Below are 16,897 nucleotides of genomic sequence, written 5' to 3'. Positions count from 1 at the left end.
GAGAATTAAGGGCGAAGTTAACTGACAATATCAATATCACTATTAATTGGGATTAATCATTATCAATAATCCGTATCAGTATAAATTAGTTTAGATATCAATATCAATATCAATGTCAATATCAGTGTCAATTATTCCAGTATGGGCTTCAATAAACATACGGGTATGCGGTACCACAGTTTCATAGTTTGCATTTGTTATGTTTGAATTCCCAATAATTTATTATACTCATGGAACGAAGATCGATTTTAAAAATAAAAGTTTGGAACTGACGTACGCTGCCTTGTATTAGTGTATTGGTATGGTGGATTGCTAGAGGTGTTTGATTATTTTGTAGCGTAATATCGTAACATCAAGTTATTCAACATATTAAGGTAGCACTACACTGCACGATCACTTTCTCCGTACAGTATCAACACCGGCTATACATATCAAGCAGATGCAGATTTTACTTTTTTGATCAGTTAGTAGTTCTTATTGCTACATTCCTTTCTAATGGTTCAAACTCGTGCACTTTAAGTACTTGCCATGGAGGAGGGGAGTAATTGAGACGGTGCAAACTATTTCGTCTGATCATTTCATCTGACAATGTAGTCACGTGGTATGACACGTGTTGTTTTGTTAGAACCGGCCACCGCAGGTCTATTACAGGAGCACAGTTGGAGTAATTTAAACGCTGTTTAAAAATGTATCGCCTTCTCATACTGGACATGTGGAGCTGCTTGCAAAATTTGAGATATTGTGCATATTTTCACTATTTTGGTGTCGTTCTTCAGTCGTGGTTCTTCTATCGAACATGACCACCTACCTTTCTCTTACGGGACCACAAGTACACCTCCGTCCCCGTCCCACCTTTCTTATCTTTCCTGCATTCCGCCTCTCATTTGATTCCGTGCCACATAATTAGTGGACTGTTTCCGTTTTCCTCACGGACTAATTGCATAATTATTAGTCAAGATTTCTGGTTGTTGTACTGAACACTTTCACAGAGCATATTGGGACACTCCCCTCGTCTGTCACTAACCGACTCTCTAAAGTGCAGATACTACCTATAGCCTGGATTTTAGTTAAAGCCTAGCGTCTTATAGCTCTTGTGTACAACAATGTACATAATTAGTTAGGTGCATGATCGTATTTTACAGAATATGCTGATCAAACTTCATTTGTTTCTGCCGACACCGTTTATAGCGAGAAAAATGTTGACGAGGGCCGACAGCTGTGGGTCTAGATGCCCTTTCTTCAATCAATTTTTGCTCGTTTTTGTGACAACCATAAACGCCTCAAGTCGTTACAAAAGTGCACGCAGATTTTGCGCTGAACATTCTCACTAACACCGGTTTTTAGAGAAGACTCGGTTTTAAGAGAAGACATTCGTTAGACTAGACGGTAGACATATAGCAAGAGTACAAGTGGAGCTGCAATCAGCTGCATAGAGTGAACAGAATGTGAAATGGCGGGGGTGTATAAATACTGTAATTACTCTTACTGAGCCTGTCTAAAAGAAGTATACTGTTAAGATTTAATATTACCTCGCAAGAAACTGTAAACACTCAAATACTAGAGTCTGTCGTCTCTCGAGCATGTGTTAATGTGGCTAGCGATCCAGTACGTTCTCTTTTACTGTTCTCCAATTTAGACAAGAAATTGAAATTATGTTATGTCTGCCCTTATGTCTGATAAATTAAGGGATGTGTCAACATTGAGACAGTAATGCTAGACATTCCAGAACATTCTCTCGCACGTCTGGCTCGTCAAATATCTAGTAGTAGAACCCTACTAATCGGCAGTAGCTTGTGCTGAATTTCTGAAAATTGCGATTTCTTCTGTTCGTCGAATAACTGCAGTGTAAGGTTTATATAGTTTTGTTAGTTACGTTGATACCTTTACTTCTGATAATTGGAAGATTTTGAATAGGTTCGTTCAGTTATACAATTGCTTGGAGGTTGATTATTGAGCTTTAATTATTTGGTCTTAATTTTATGTTAATGCATTAATCGCTCAACATTCTGAGGTCTATTAATTCGAATTATTTAATAATTAAGTCATGAAAAGACTAGCTTCGTGCATCATATTATCATAGTTTTGTACACTTATTCCACATCAATTATTCGTCCATCTTATCGCCGAAGAATCAACGGATAAAGAATCATAGACTGAGTAGAATTGGTGCCGAAGACTCATGGGTAAAACTGTGTTGGTAAAATGTTATTATGTAGAAGTTTGATGTTCAGTGTGCCAATGCAAGAGGACGGAAATTCTCCATCAGAAATTCTGGATCGAGAATTATAATATATGCAGGATGCATATAAACTGGACCATTAAGAACTTACCAAAGTATGATTTTGGAATTTCAATTTGAGGTTTAGTTTCGCGGTTAAGGATTCAGAAACATGCATAATACAGTTGACAGTTGACCACTGCTGGATCAAATTGGGCGTGTAATAAGGCATTATTTATAATTCATTCTAGACAGACGACAGTGGAATGTGGATGAGTGGACACTGAACGTATTATCAGTATCAGTAAAATCACGATACCCTGATCATAGCATGCCTTCTGATGTCTGCGTTGCTCGACTTCATGCAGTCACAAGACTTATAGATCAGATTCCAAAAGGCGTATCAGACCATGCACTGGCTAAAGTTGTGGTTGCTAAATTTAAGACATGCACAGGGGAGGTCCACAAGGCCACATCAAGCTTCTCATTTTGATACAAACCCTCTAAAGCACTAATGATCGCTGAGCTTGTGATTAGCCTCTAGGTCGCCAGCTCTTTAGTCTTTGGCCTATGCTCTTTAGGGCTGATACTTTGGGTCACGTTATTTTTTGTCTTCAAACTTAATGAAATGTTCGCCATTTATTTGAAAGCAAACGCGAGTTTTCTTTCCACTTTTATTTTAACAGTTTGAATAGTCGAAAGAAAACGATATGTGAATGCTCCCTGATATAGCTAAGATAAACTTTCTTTATTGTTCAGTTTCCTCTGCCTGATCTGGTACGACTCAAAGAAGGGCAATTTACTTAATGATGTTTATGCCTCCAAGTCTAACACATTATATGTTTAGTTGTATTTGTAATTGTATATAAGCTGTTCTATCTGCAATTGATTTGTTAGCTTTAACCAATTTCGAAAAGAGCTTCAGGCATGGTCGAAATATAATTGTTGGACCGATCCCTAAATTATTCATGATTTCTATATAATATACATACACTGCAACCACGTCATCACCAGATGAACAAAATGTTTTATTACATTTCGATTTCAGCTCAACTCGTGCTTAGTTACAAGTCTATGCAGAAGCTGTTTAACCGTGAACTAATATAAAGCAACATTGGTACATCACTGCAACAGAACTATGGAGACGTATTTTCGGTGTCATACAGTGAGATAGCTGTCAACAGACAATGCAATGTCACAGTTCTGAAAACTTTAACTAGAAAACCTTTGCAGTGGAGCTGATTTAACGTTAATTGTGGTGGTTTACAGCTTGCGATGATATTATAAGTTACGATATCTCGACGTGTACTATACCAGGATACGTCGTGTATACACTATATAAGAGTATATATATAAGAGTTGTACGTCACAAATATTGCTTGTTCGGGACTGATGCCGCCCTCTTTGTGTACTTTGAGCACTTCCTTCCCAGCGGACTTTCACTTAGTTCCACAGTGCTCTGTACATAGTTCTTTGAAGTAAAAAGTGTTTCTAGTTATAAGTATTAAACTGCTTTCATTGAAGAAGCATCTAATGTCGGATAAGAACGATGGTTTAGCTAGGTTTGTAATCGTCCTGACTCCAGATTCTAGATGGGCTTATATATAGCTATATACATTGGCTCATTCCGTAAAATTCAGGGTTTCAACTTTCAGGCTCTGCCTAATCATTACTGTAGATCTTACATGTCATCGTCATAATTAGCGACTTCAATAGATTGGCTGCGGTGCCTTTTTCTCCAGCAACTTGTTACATATCCTGTAGATCATGAATCGCGATTTATGACTAATCCATCTTCCTGAAGATGATGAGTCATCGGAAGTCGGAACCAACTACCAACTCTAAGACTTACTCTGTAGATCAACCCGTAGCTGATATTTCCCCTCTCTATCATTTTGTTGACTTGTTACTTAGTGGCACTCCGCTCACAACATGTGTATGTAGTGAGTGCCACATGCTATCCCTCGATCTGCCACGTACAAAATCAAACCTTTAGCTTCTGTAGACAGGTCTTTATGAAATAAAGTGAATTTATTTTCGATTTTATCGCCGTTATGAGTTACATAAAATTGTACATTACGATACATAATATATGTGTCATGTGCATATCCTCGTCTAAAACAGGTCTATCAAAACGCTGCTCTTCCAGTGAAACGTGAGACAGCACCTGCCGATGAAGTGACCAAATCTGACCATTCACAATTGTATCGATTTATGTACTTGCCTTTGACTCGGAGAATTCCTGTGGTTCCTTGAATTCCACAACTCAAGCATGAAGCATTCTAAATTTAGGGATTCGGTATTTGAAGGCGTGGTGGGAGTCGTGGATTGTATGTATTAAATCATAGACCACCCTAGTCGAACTTTCATGCAGATTCCGAGATGTTTCAAATTGTTACAGGTTGGGTGGCCAAGAGAAGGTCCGCAGGAATTAAATGAATTGTATTCTGAGCTAAATTTAGAACTCCACTCCATTTGTGCAGTATGCATTGGCTTTGGTTGGTTATAAGTTTGCCATTTGTTAAACTGCAGTAATCTTAACTTCAGGGCGGGCTCCATTATCGGATTTTTACTCGAAAAATATTAATACCATGATTCAAGTGAAGTCTTCTGCCTGGAATATTGATCCTCCCACTCCCAGCACACTTTAGACTCAGCGCTGAGAATTTTCGAGAATAAAGTTGAGCTTCGAAAAATGATTGTTAATATTGTTATGCTTTGGTTCGTTATGCTACGGTTATTGCAAACATTTTACCGTAGCTCGGCGTGAACACATTTGTATAATTCATGACGATATATAGATTAAGATAACATTTGTTATCGTAGTAATTGTCACTGTAAGCTGGATGTGCTGTATATTAACAATATTATACGCGTTGACTTACAATTATGTCTAAAGTATTATTTGGTTTTCTATGAAGATAAAACTGCTGCACCAGTGAAACATGACAATGTCAGAAAAACAAAGTATTCCCTATTACTTTAAACTTTTAAAGTGATTAAATGTGGTGCAGTGTGTGATATGTTATTAATGTTTGTGGGACTCCCATTATTTGGATTTACAGCTCCAGATATCGGAAATTGCTTTAAACCCGTCTCAATTTGCTAAAAGTGCCGTAAGAACTATTGATTATACAGTATTTCATTTTCCATGGTCGAAACTATCAGATATTTGCCAAAACATTCGGTCACGGGATCAACAACTGTAGTATATTTATAGTTTCTCCGAATCGATGGCATCGTTCAATCTGTCAGATTAAACATTTTTGTGGCTATTTCTATTTTTAAATGATCCATGTCTTGGTAAACTGTGACTACCAGTTCCATCGAAAAACACGAACGTACAACTACAATTTATATATATATCGCTTGAGTACGCTTCTTTGTCACGTCAACTCAAATACACTTATAGTCAACAACAATTATACCCTTCACAACGTCGACATGGTTCTCACTTTTCCGTATGATGATTATCTTAAGTGATACAAATTATCTATAAACAATTCATATATAAATATTCCTCTCATCCACTAGCAAAACCTCTGTTTCAAAGCGGGAATTCGACCTCCTGAAGAAAAAGCAGTTTTGTAGCTACACTGAGAGTGCGGGATTGTATGCTCTGCTGGAAGGATTGCTGTAGAGCCAGCGAGACGTCCCAGTTCAACATGACCGGACAGTGGCAGCCGTAGGCAAACATGTGGTCTCAACTTGTTATACTTATTAGCCTTCTCCTCTTCTGCTTCATTTTCGGTGAGTCTTATTTGATGTCTATTAGTATTAAGGGGGCATACACCAAATCTGTCCAGACCAAATGACCTCATAGGCAGTTCAGTGACCTTCTAGCGCACCGTTTCCACACCAAAAAAAATTATTTTGAGAATTCCCATTTTTGTAATCGAGCATTTCCTGGTTAAGAGTGCAATTTTCGGAAAAAATTATTTTGTGGTTGAAACGCTATAAGTTAATCATTTCTTGCAGTATCGGGTTGAAATTTTGCTCGCCGTTTATTCACATCTATTTCAAGGTGTGTGTAAAATCTTGATATCGTATCTAAAAAGGCTGGTGTGTTATGAATTTTTAAAGTCAAAAAGCTAAAATTGTCCTTTTCAGGCTTATTTTAACAAAAAGTCAGTCAGGGAAGATCGGATTTTTTGATGCTTGACATCAAATTGTTCTCTGAATTCTGGCACAGTTTTTGATGCCCTCAAAAATGTTTTTACTCATTCACCTTCTGATCTATTGGACCTCAAAGCCAAACAACAAATTTAGGCACATTTTTCGTTTTTAATATTTACTGATTTTTCTAAAATTTTGATAGGAATGTGCTAGTGACTTTTTGAAGGGTGCAAAATAACCGCAACTAGCACATTTATATATGAGTTATGAACAACAAAACACCCTAAAATGCTTCCCTTTGAAGTTATGGGAGGAAATGTGATTTTTTATCTGCAAAGCCAAAAAATCACATTTCCTCCCATAACTTCAAAGCGAAGCATTTTAGGGTGTTTTGTTGTTCATAACTCATATATAAATGTGCTAGTTGCGGTTATTTTGCACCCTTCAAAAAGTCACTAGCACATTCCTATCAAAATTTTAGAAAAATCAGTAAATATTAAAAACGAAAAATGTGCCTAAATTTGTTGTTTGGCTTTGAGGTCCAATAGATCAGAAGGTGAATGAGTAAAAACATTTTTGAGGGCATCAAAAACTGCGCCAGAATTCAGAGAACAATTTGATGTCAAGCATCAAAAAATCCGATCTTCCCTGACTGACTTTTTGTTAAAATAAGCCTGAAAAGGACAATTTTAGCTTTTTGACTTTAAAAATTCATAACACACCAGCCTTTTTAGATACGATATCAAGATTTTACACACACCTTGAAATAGATGTGAATAAACGGCGAGCAAAATTTCAACCCGATACCGCAAGAAATGATTAACTTATAGCGTTTCAACCACAAAATAATTTTTTCCGAAAATTGCACTCTTAACCAGGAAATGCTCGATTACAAAAATGGGAATTCTCAAAATAATTTTTTTTGGTGTGGAAACGGTGCGCTAGAAGGTCACTGAACTGCCTATGAGGTCATTTGGTCTGGACGGCACAAACCACTGTTTTGGTGTATGCCCCCTTAAGTTGGTTTTATTTCTGCAAACATGGTTACTGGATTTATCAGAGTATGAAATTTGTAATTAGTTTTAGCGTTTTGTGCGATCAGTATTTATTCGAATGACGATCAATTGCTAAAGAAATTTGGTGCATCTGCAATAAGTACGCTAACCAAAATAGTTGCATAATGTAATTCCACTTTTCACATATTTGACGGCCACTTAAATATTTCATAATTTGTAATTGCACCGGTTTTTTGTCGGTTTTTTTTAGGGAGTGTGTCGTGTGATTAGAAAACTAATCGCAGTTCGCACTGTTTTGAGAGCAACTGAAAACACATTCGGTGCGCGATTGCAAAACTAATCGTACTGATATAAAATTAAAAGATACTGTTATACATTAATTGCAACACAATTATAATATACGAGGGCAAGTTTCTCACGGTGTTGGGGGCTTAACATCTGAGCAGCTTATCAGTAACCTTTTAATATAGCTCAATAATAAACTGTCGATTGTGAAATATTGAGCGATTCAGTACTCCGTAGTAATCTTACACGCGTGTTCGATGTCACGTGACAGACATAGGCCGATATAAAGGCTGTTCGCGCGCGTTCAGCTCACACGCGTGCGAGGCAGGGCTTCATTAACTTAATAAATTGGTTACATCTTATAGCTCAGATTTTAGTTTCTAGTTGTCAGAGCGCTATTTTAGGTTGTCGCAAATCACTCCGGGTTTTTCACCCGTTTTGGCTTTAAGCAGCACTATATTTTTCAAATTGCAGCATTTTCTTTCAAATTCACTTTCGCAGCCTCAGAACAAAATTAAAACTTCGCACTTTCGTCTTTCACATTTTAACGTACACATTTTCAAACGTGCTTGTTATTGAGTATTTATATTGTATTTGTACACCCCAATTACCCATAACCAATTAAAATTCAATTTTACCGGCGCTTGTAATCGGAATTAATAACATTAATATTTTATTATTATTAATCGTTAACAACATTTTTGCTCGCTCTAATTCTAACCATTGCATCATCTGTCAGGATCTCTCGCAGTTCCTGAAAACGATCTGGTCGATCCTTGGGAGATATTTAACAGACTTTCTTCTAAGTCCAATGGTGAGCTGACTAACTTTACTTAAATAATTATAGACTATACAAGGAAGGAGTATACTGTGCACTAGGTGCACTGTGCACTCAGCACTGTGCACTGTGTAGTGTGCACTGTAGTGTGCACTGTGTAGTGTGCCGCTCATATCCAGCAATTTTAAACTCTCGCCGTCACCTAGAATACTTTATATCTCTATACATTATATTACCAAAACCCATAATCATGGGTAGAGTGGACCGCTGCCAGTGTCTCTCTTTCCCAAACAAAAGGAAATGATATTAATTTGATTGACCGTTCTCAAATGCAAAATGATACCGAGAATGAAATCGGTCGCTCAACGGCACTCTAAAGTTGACAGAAAATGACGAAAACAGCAATTTTCAGTGATTTTAGCAATTTTCTATCAATTTGGGCGTGTCCCCACGTGTGCAACTTTTCGATTTTCAACTTTAAAACTAGCCTAATGCTCAATTTATATCTATAGGAAGCAGAACTGAGCTCCACAACCCAAGGCATGGCCCAACACCAGAGAATACTAAATCGCAAAATTGACGTTTTTATAAAATAATTCTTCAAAAAAGCACAAACTTCAATGACGAATATCTTTATGAAGGAGCAAGCTAGAAAAACTTTCCGGTAGATTTTCAGAATGCTTGAACAATTATCTAAGGTGAAAATTTCCTCAGATTTTGAATACAATTACTCCTTAATGGTGTAAAATCATTTTTAAAAGTTATTACTTTGTCAAAAATCAAGTTTTAAAAACGGTTAACTTGATGACGTCATCAAGGGGTGTTTATGACGTCAAATAATTTGTTTATACAATGTAAACTAAAGTGTAAACAATTATTTTCAAGACCTGTGGTCGGAAATAGCTGTATCTTTTATACTTTTGAATCTTTGGACAATTAAATACAGGCTACAATTGACTGGCAAAGCGTCTATCCCTGAATATATATGTATCACAGTGCTGGCAAGCACGAGCGTTGTCTGTCGTAAAACAGGGGTTCTAGAAAACCCACTTCCCGATGTTCCTGAAACCTGAAACTTTTTTTGCAGTCGATTTGGTCAACGTCTAGACGCCCTGAAAAATTTCAGATCTCTAACTCGATTTTAACATGGTTTTTAAGGCACCTGAATATGGCGATTTTGGGTTTTTTACCGAATTTCGTATAACAGTGCTGGCGAGTATTTTATGCAAATTTCTTAAAAATCTCAACATAACTATTTTTTATTCCTGTCATCTTTGACATCAAATTAGAATGTTTTGAACTAAAAATAAATCTGTTGAACGACTTCCGATGAGTCTTAATGCCTGAAAAACTCCTGCCGAAGTGCACGCTTCGCGTGCACGAAAGAGGCTTGTAAAGTTGTAACGTGTACCAAAGGGGGTATAATAGAAAAGGGGGTATAATAGTAAAGGGGGTACATAGTATACCCACAATAAATGCACCGGTCGTGCTTGCCAGCACTGTGATATTACCAAGTTCACTACACCATGGCTTAGCTTTAATCTGAATTTTCATATAACTTTTTTTTAAATTTTCACGACGCCAACATTTTGCTAAAAATTGCAGGATCATTTGTGTCGTGGGAGGAGGTAGAAAACGCTCGCACTCTGATCGACAATCCTGTTTATAATGGTAAGTTAATTACATTACAATCGTCTGCAGATAATGATAATTGAAATTGAAAAGTCTCGCATGAACGAAATAAAATTACAGTTCCGCTTCGATCAGGTAGTGGAGCTACAATTTATAGGTATTGAATTTTTGGATACAACCGAAAAATCTATGGGCCGCATGGTTTTCGAATTCGATTAAGATTTGATTGAATTTTCATCCAATTTTTGATTCACGGACACCATCCGAGTAATTAATCTAATCCCCAGAGTTTTATACTAAATAACCTTAATAAATCAATCTCCTGAAGAGACTGGCAGTGATGATGGAGAGAAAGTTACTTTCCCTGATTTCATGTTAAATCCTGACAGCTGGGAGATGGGGAGCCGTGTTGTGGATGCTATAATACGTGACAACACCGCCACTAAGGTACCAGCACGTGCATCACTAACACGTGCAACACTAACACGTGCATCACTAACACTACTTCTCATTATCATAAACATCGACATATTTTATTAAAAACATTTATAAATTTAGAATGTAAAATAACGATTTATTATAACAAAAAGTATACCATGTCCATTATCGTCTCTTATAAAACTCGGCCAAAATAACAGAAAACACAAAAATTAAACCCACATTAAACAAGCTCTGTATGTTTGCAGAGTAGTTAATCAATTAATTAATTATGCAGAGTAGTGTGGGTGCAGTTTACCCGGGGCTGATGGAGCTGTTGAGGATCAAGGTGAAAGTGCAGTGTTCCGGACGAGACTGTGATCACAACATCGACCTGGTAACCAGCTCTACCGGCCACTTTATCACTCTGCCTCTCTTCGGCAGAACACACGTGATCATCACTATCATTCTCTCCCAGGTTTTATTTCTGTTTTTATAGACCTCCTTTGTAATGTTTTTTGCTATATTGGGTTTTTTTAAGCACGAATTTATCATTACGAATATGTACTCTGCAGTTTTTATGATTCGGCAGACGCTTTCCGCCGCATAATTCTGATATTGTTGATGATAATTTAATATAGATAGTATCCATTAATATAGATATTATTTCATTCCTATTTATTTCAGGAATTTGAAGTTCATCAAATGGAATTGAACCTCATGACTCAAAACCATAAATATCACTTCAAAGTGCGTCAGAGGTCTTCGAAAGGAAAAAGAACCATGTTTGAAATTTCCAACAAATTATCAGTTTGCGGCGTTGATTTCGACAGTAACATACGGTGAGAAATATGAAATTTACATTTAAATTTAAGGTACATCACACCAAATATGTACTCAACCATTTTACAAATTACATAGAAATTTAAGGATGCATGTTTTCGCAAGGAAATTCAATTTCATCTGAAAAACAGTGGCTCTAATCTCTACTAATATAATAATAAGAATAGGATTATGGCCACATAGCCATCACGACAAAACTTAAAACCCAACTGCACTTTACGCTATTGCAGTTCGCACAATATTTTCAAAAAAACTAATACAAATTTATAACATATTGCCTCCAACACCCAGGGATCTCTGCAGAGAAAAGTCAAGTTTCCAGTACGGTGGAGACGAGCCCAGTAGATTGGATTTCGGGGCAGACCAGGGCACCACCTCAGTCTCCCAGTGGGTCAACACTCGTGCTCTGGAGATTGTCCTGCTACCTGTTTCCGGGGGACCTGTTAGTTTTTTACAAGTTCTGCTGTCGTAACTATATGTGTTATGTTTCTGCTTGATGTTTTTTCTCTTGTCGTGTCAGTCGTTTAGATGAGTTAGATCATACTTACACACTGCTCTTCTGTGCACGGTTCATTTCTCTACTCTTCCTATTTCAACTTGCAAGTAGTAGTACTACTTGTATTTTCTGCTCGACAGTTTATACATCGCTACTATTTTTACTGCGACTGTTGACAAATGTCAAATATTCCCTCACTCCGCGGCAATTTTGTTAATTATCAAGTGTACCGCGTTGGCCGTTCCTATTGACATAAATAAATAACAAACTTTTTTCGCCATTAGTCTGTTTTTCTTTATTTAGACATATCTAAAGTACGTTTATTATACTGATTTAATTTCAGACGGTATACGGTATTAACAACTTGAAGCTCTTTGGTCGGTGTATCTGTAACGGTCATGGCAGCGAGTGCAGCCTTGTTGGTTCTGAGTGAGTTTTATTTGTCACTTCTCTTAATCCTGATATCAATATTATCTTGAGATTGTTTGTGAGGTATTATTTAATTGATCATCGTAGTGATATTCGTTTTATATTATTAGTTATGAATCGTCTAGCTGACTTATCCAAAATGAACAGTAATAAAATCTCCAAGAAGACGCTCACATCTACAGAAACATAGCTACTTGTAGTTAGCTTATAAATATAAGCTAACTACAAGTAGTTAACAACTATAAATAGTATTATAAATTGTTTTCCCACCAGGTATCACTGCACGTGCCAGGGTAACACGTGCGGATCCAGCTGCGAGAGTTGCTGTCCCAAGTATAACGCTTACCCCTGGGAGCCGGCCAACTCAACCGACCCTAACTCCTGCACAGGTAATACATAATACTCACGTAGAATCAGCAGAGTGCAAACTGCAAATGTTATTTTACTGATTTTAGAAAGAAACAACTTATCAAGATAAGTAATATGCGTGTTGTAATTTATTTAAGTTGTCATTGCTCGCGGATGACTTGTTAAATTATCATGTCCCTTAACACAACTTTATAACTTACTCATAAATATCTCCTGACAGAGTGTTTGTGTTACGGCAAGGCGAGTTCCTGTCACTACGAGCGGAGTATCGAGACCCAATACCGGTCCTACATCTCGGAGACACAACGAGGAGGAGGGGGTGTCTGTGATGGGTGCACCGGAGACTCAGCCGGCATCAACTGTGAGACCTGTAAACCTCGCTTCTACCGGCCTGCCAACCTCACTGCCTGGGCTCCCTTTCCCTGCATAGGTCAGACTAGAATTAGAGACCACCAGATCCATTCCTCCCACGATACTAACACTTAATTAATTGCCTCAAAAGACAAATTCCATTCCGCTCAATTTCGATAAGTTATACCGTGGTCGAAAGCAGTCTATATATAAATTGCCGATAATACCTAAGTAAATACCAATTAACGGCAAAGTAACGGGACGGGGGACCAGCACGACTTGGTACGGACTACAGCTAACAAGACATTCTCCCCCACTAACATAACATTCTCCCCCAGCGTGCGATTGCCATATGCGAGGTGTAGTCCGGATGGAGGGCTGGCCGGACGGGGACTGTGTGAAAGATAGCAGTTTTAGCAACATCCAGGGCAAGCCCATGACGGCAGGACAGTGTTTTTGTAGGGAAGGCTGGACTGGGAGAAGGTGTGATGTTTGCTCAGATGGGTGGTATCTGAGTGGGGGAGAGTGTTCCCCCTGCGAGTGCTCGGTTCTGGGCTCTGTATCTGAGACATGTGACCAGGACTCGGGAGAGTGCGAGTGCAGGGTTGGGTACAGAGGGAGGACGTGCGGCCAGTGTACAGAAAGGAAGTTCAGCTTCCCCAAGTGTACTGAGAGTTGCAGTGAGAACCGGGCCGGAGTGCGCTGTGAAACCTGTTTGGACGGATTCTATTTGGTTTGTTTTCCTTAAAACTTTCAAGTCTTTTTCCTCATGTTATATAATTCGGATTATATTAATGGGATAATGTTAGGAATAATGCCTGACATTTGCCATGTTTCTTAAATCAGAATAGAGATACTAGATACTAGATGTTGGAGATGACAGTATAACAACTAATAATCCTACAGGACGGTGGACAGTGCAGAGCTTGCAAGTGTTCTCCCCACAGCTCGTGTGACAGGAGTACAGGAGCCTGCTCCTGTCTGGACGGTTATGTTGGACCCTCCTGTGACTCCTGTGTCTCTGAGCTACTCCCCTACCCTGACTGCAGGAACTGCTCCTGTAATCATTTCGGTACTAAAGCTGGATGTGTCAACTGCCAGTGCAAGGTCTGTTTTTCGGGAGTGTGCCTGTTTATGATATTTGAACTTGTGTTCGTAGCAACAGTTGATTGATAATGATACTGAAAGCGTTAAAGTTAGTCACATAACGTGTTTCAATATTTACTAACTTAAGAATTTGTATAGTTATAAGGTTCAGAAATTTCTGGTTATACAATACATGTTTTGAGAGTATATTCAGTAAAATCAACGTTACAAACCACAGGATTTTGTAGAAGGATCACAATGTGATGGATGTAAAGCCGGGCACTTTGCCTTATCTCCTGTCCACGAAACAGGATGTCTTCCCTGCTTTTGCTCCCACGTTTCAGCTCAGTGTTCACCAGCTGTTACAGCCTCTTCCTTCGTCTCCTCTCTCTTCGACTATACTGCAGACGGGTTGGTCATTACTTTCTATGCATTTGGTGACTGACATACTGAGTTAAGGGTTGACAGGGCTGTATTTTTGAAATGTAATTCAGGCGAGTCTGCGGATTGGTTCGTTGTGAAACATTATCGGCAACTGTGAAAATATAAACTTAAGGCTTATAAACAATAAACGTCGCGGTAATATCTTTTATTTAGTCGCTAAACCTCATCAATCTCCGACCTATTTGAGTATCATGACACAATTAGATATCGGGATAGAAAACATAAAAACTGGCTAACCTTTAAAGTTTAAGTTAAGAATGAGTTAAACTGTTTAACTCATTCTTTAGATACTACTGTAGATAAATAAATTTCCCAACCTAACTCCTTTAATCGACCCCTACAGGTGGGAGCTAACAGGTGGTTCTAGAACTTCTGCCTCGCCCTCCTCCTCTGTCGGGAGCTCCACGTCAGGGATTTTTCTCTCTACACGGGTGTTCTCTCCAACTTCTCTTCTCCAGTATTCTTCTCGGCTCCCCCCAAGTTTCTAGGGAACAGAGCCGCGAGTTATGGGGGTTACCTGAACTTCTCCTACAGTGCTAACTTCATCCAGCAACACAGAGCAAATGATAGTCTACACGTATGGCTCGTGGTAAGGAACTCATCTTCATTCTTGATTGAGGATAAAACCCCACAAAATATTGTGTTGCTAATTTTGGGGACAAGATCATTCGAGGATGATCCAGGCTTCGGTCAAGTGCTTTGGCAATGCTTTATAATATATTTAACCTGTTAACACGATGTAACCTTAAAACCTCAACTCGCGTCGCAGGGCAAGGAAACTGCCGTGAAGCACCTCGTTCGTGGACAGATGAAGAGCAACAAGCTTTACACAATTAGAATACCCCTTCTTGAGGTTAATGAAATTTTGCATCTGATGACGACATATTGATCATATATTGGGACAATCTTATGAACTTCCAAATCTATCGAGAATTACAACAGTCTGTTTCCTCGACTCACAGTTACCATTTTATTTTTATTGTTACGAAGAATTTATGCTATGTCTATTACAGAGTATGTGGGAGTCTAGAGAAGACCAATTACAGAGAAGTAGCTTCATGGATATCCTGGTGGATCTTAGAGCAATTCTTATAAGTGCTTCCTTCGCTTCCCCGTCCAAATTCACCAGGTTTAACTAATACCTATATAACTAGCAAGATTAAACTGTATGAGCATCAGCATTTGGAATGAAACATCTTCGTTGGTTATGAAAAAGAATGCAAACTTTTTTGCGAACTTACCATTAATAATTTTCACCTCAGGTTGCGATCCCCGTCGCTGACAACGCGAACTCTTCTTACCCCTCTGAGAGCTCTAGTTAAAAGTATCCCTCCTTCCCAATTTGTAGAGCAGTGCGTTTGTCCTTTCGGGTATATCGGTTCCTCGTGCGAGGTAAAGGGCACTGCTTCAAATTGTCATGCTATTATAATATTTATTCACCAAAATGGTGCTGATTCTGGTATAAATTTCCCGGGTTAACTGATCCCCTCCCCTGATAGAAACGATAATTTAGCCGGTTTACGGACTTCATTTAGACTTTGACACCTTCCCTTCCGCACCCTGAACTAACCCTACCTCTTTCCTTAGAACTGTATTGACGGATACTTCAAGAGCGGGAAAATATGTCAGAAATGCAGCTGTAATTCACGGGCTAATCTATGTGATGACTCTGGCAATTGTTTGGTACGATTAGTGCAGTAGACTAATTATTCTTGATTACTTTAACAATGTGAAAGAGAGATTTCTTTGAGATGATGCAATGCCGACACAACTTGTGAGGTCACTCGGAAGTCAGAAAAAAGTCCCCTCTGGGATTGCCTAAAATTCACTTGGACTCTAAATTTCTGTGATATCCATAAACTTATAAAGTATTATTAAACAATCACCAATTAGTAGATCCCCAATATTCGATCCTCCAAATCACCAGGGATGCAGTGAAGGAACGACAGGGCCCCATTGTGAGACGTGTCTACCAGGATACTACCAGGTCTCCCCCTTCTCCTGCTCCAAGTGTCCTTGTCCTCGCCACGGGTCTGTATCTTAACTCACTTTTATTAAATACTTTTCAAATTTTACAGAGTACAGCAATAGATGAATATAAAATAGAATTGTTCAAAATATCCCCCCCCCCAATCTGTAAAATATGATGGGCACCCAAACACGGTAAACACATAGTGAACTATGTCCGCAGTAACTTGGACCCATTATTTTACTAACAGGCTACACTATAAAAACTGTGGGGATTTGATTTTGTAACCCCTAGATTTATAACTTATATTATGAAATGTCAAGTAACATAATTTGAAAGTTCCCTAAATCAGGGTGTTGATCACAGGAGGTGACCGGGACATGATTTTAGGCCTGACCGGGACCGGGACCGGGATACAAAATGTGACTTGACCGGGACCGGGACCGGG

The 16,897-nt window shown here is 38.5% G+C and overlaps 1 protein-coding gene across 1 annotated transcript in view; it reads left to right on the top strand.

The window, feature by feature from the left end:
• Positions 1–5,750: 5,750 nt before the first annotated feature.
• The window catches only part of LOC134816385 (laminin subunit gamma-1-like), a 30,783-nt gene continuing 19,636 nt past the window's right edge, over positions 5,751–16,897 (top strand). The window contains exons 1-19 of the mRNA XM_063825215.1: positions 5,751–5,968; positions 8,375–8,449; positions 10,019–10,084; positions 10,374–10,492; positions 10,761–10,940; positions 11,150–11,304; positions 11,597–11,747; positions 12,145–12,230; positions 12,504–12,619; positions 12,820–13,029; positions 13,289–13,683; positions 13,857–14,057; positions 14,275–14,447; positions 14,824–15,069; positions 15,250–15,333; positions 15,494–15,609; positions 15,743–15,872; positions 16,068–16,163; positions 16,408–16,511. Of these exons, the coding sequence (XP_063681285.1) occupies positions 5,914–5,968; positions 8,375–8,449; positions 10,019–10,084; positions 10,374–10,492; positions 10,761–10,940; positions 11,150–11,304; positions 11,597–11,747; positions 12,145–12,230; positions 12,504–12,619; positions 12,820–13,029; positions 13,289–13,683; positions 13,857–14,057; positions 14,275–14,447; positions 14,824–14,968 (2,127 nt within the window). The 5' untranslated portion in view covers positions 5,751–5,913 and the 3' untranslated portion in view covers positions 14,969–15,069; positions 15,250–15,333; positions 15,494–15,609; ... (1 more) ...; positions 16,068–16,163; positions 16,408–16,511. The remainder of the gene's footprint in view (positions 5,969–8,374; positions 8,450–10,018; positions 10,085–10,373; positions 10,493–10,760; positions 10,941–11,149; positions 11,305–11,596; positions 11,748–12,144; positions 12,231–12,503; positions 12,620–12,819; positions 13,030–13,288; positions 13,684–13,856; positions 14,058–14,274; positions 14,448–14,823; positions 15,070–15,249; positions 15,334–15,493; positions 15,610–15,742; positions 15,873–16,067; positions 16,164–16,407; positions 16,512–16,897) is intronic.

This window comes from Bolinopsis microptera, chromosome 1 (genome assembly GCF_026151205.1).
Source record: "Bolinopsis microptera isolate Bmic1 chromosome 1, MBARI_Bmic_1.0, whole genome shotgun sequence".
Lineage (NCBI taxonomy): Eukaryota > Metazoa > Ctenophora > Tentaculata > Lobata > Bolinopsidae > Bolinopsis > Bolinopsis microptera.
The sequence above is the reverse complement of the archived record's forward strand: the minus strand, read 5'-3'. Positions and strand labels throughout refer to the sequence as shown.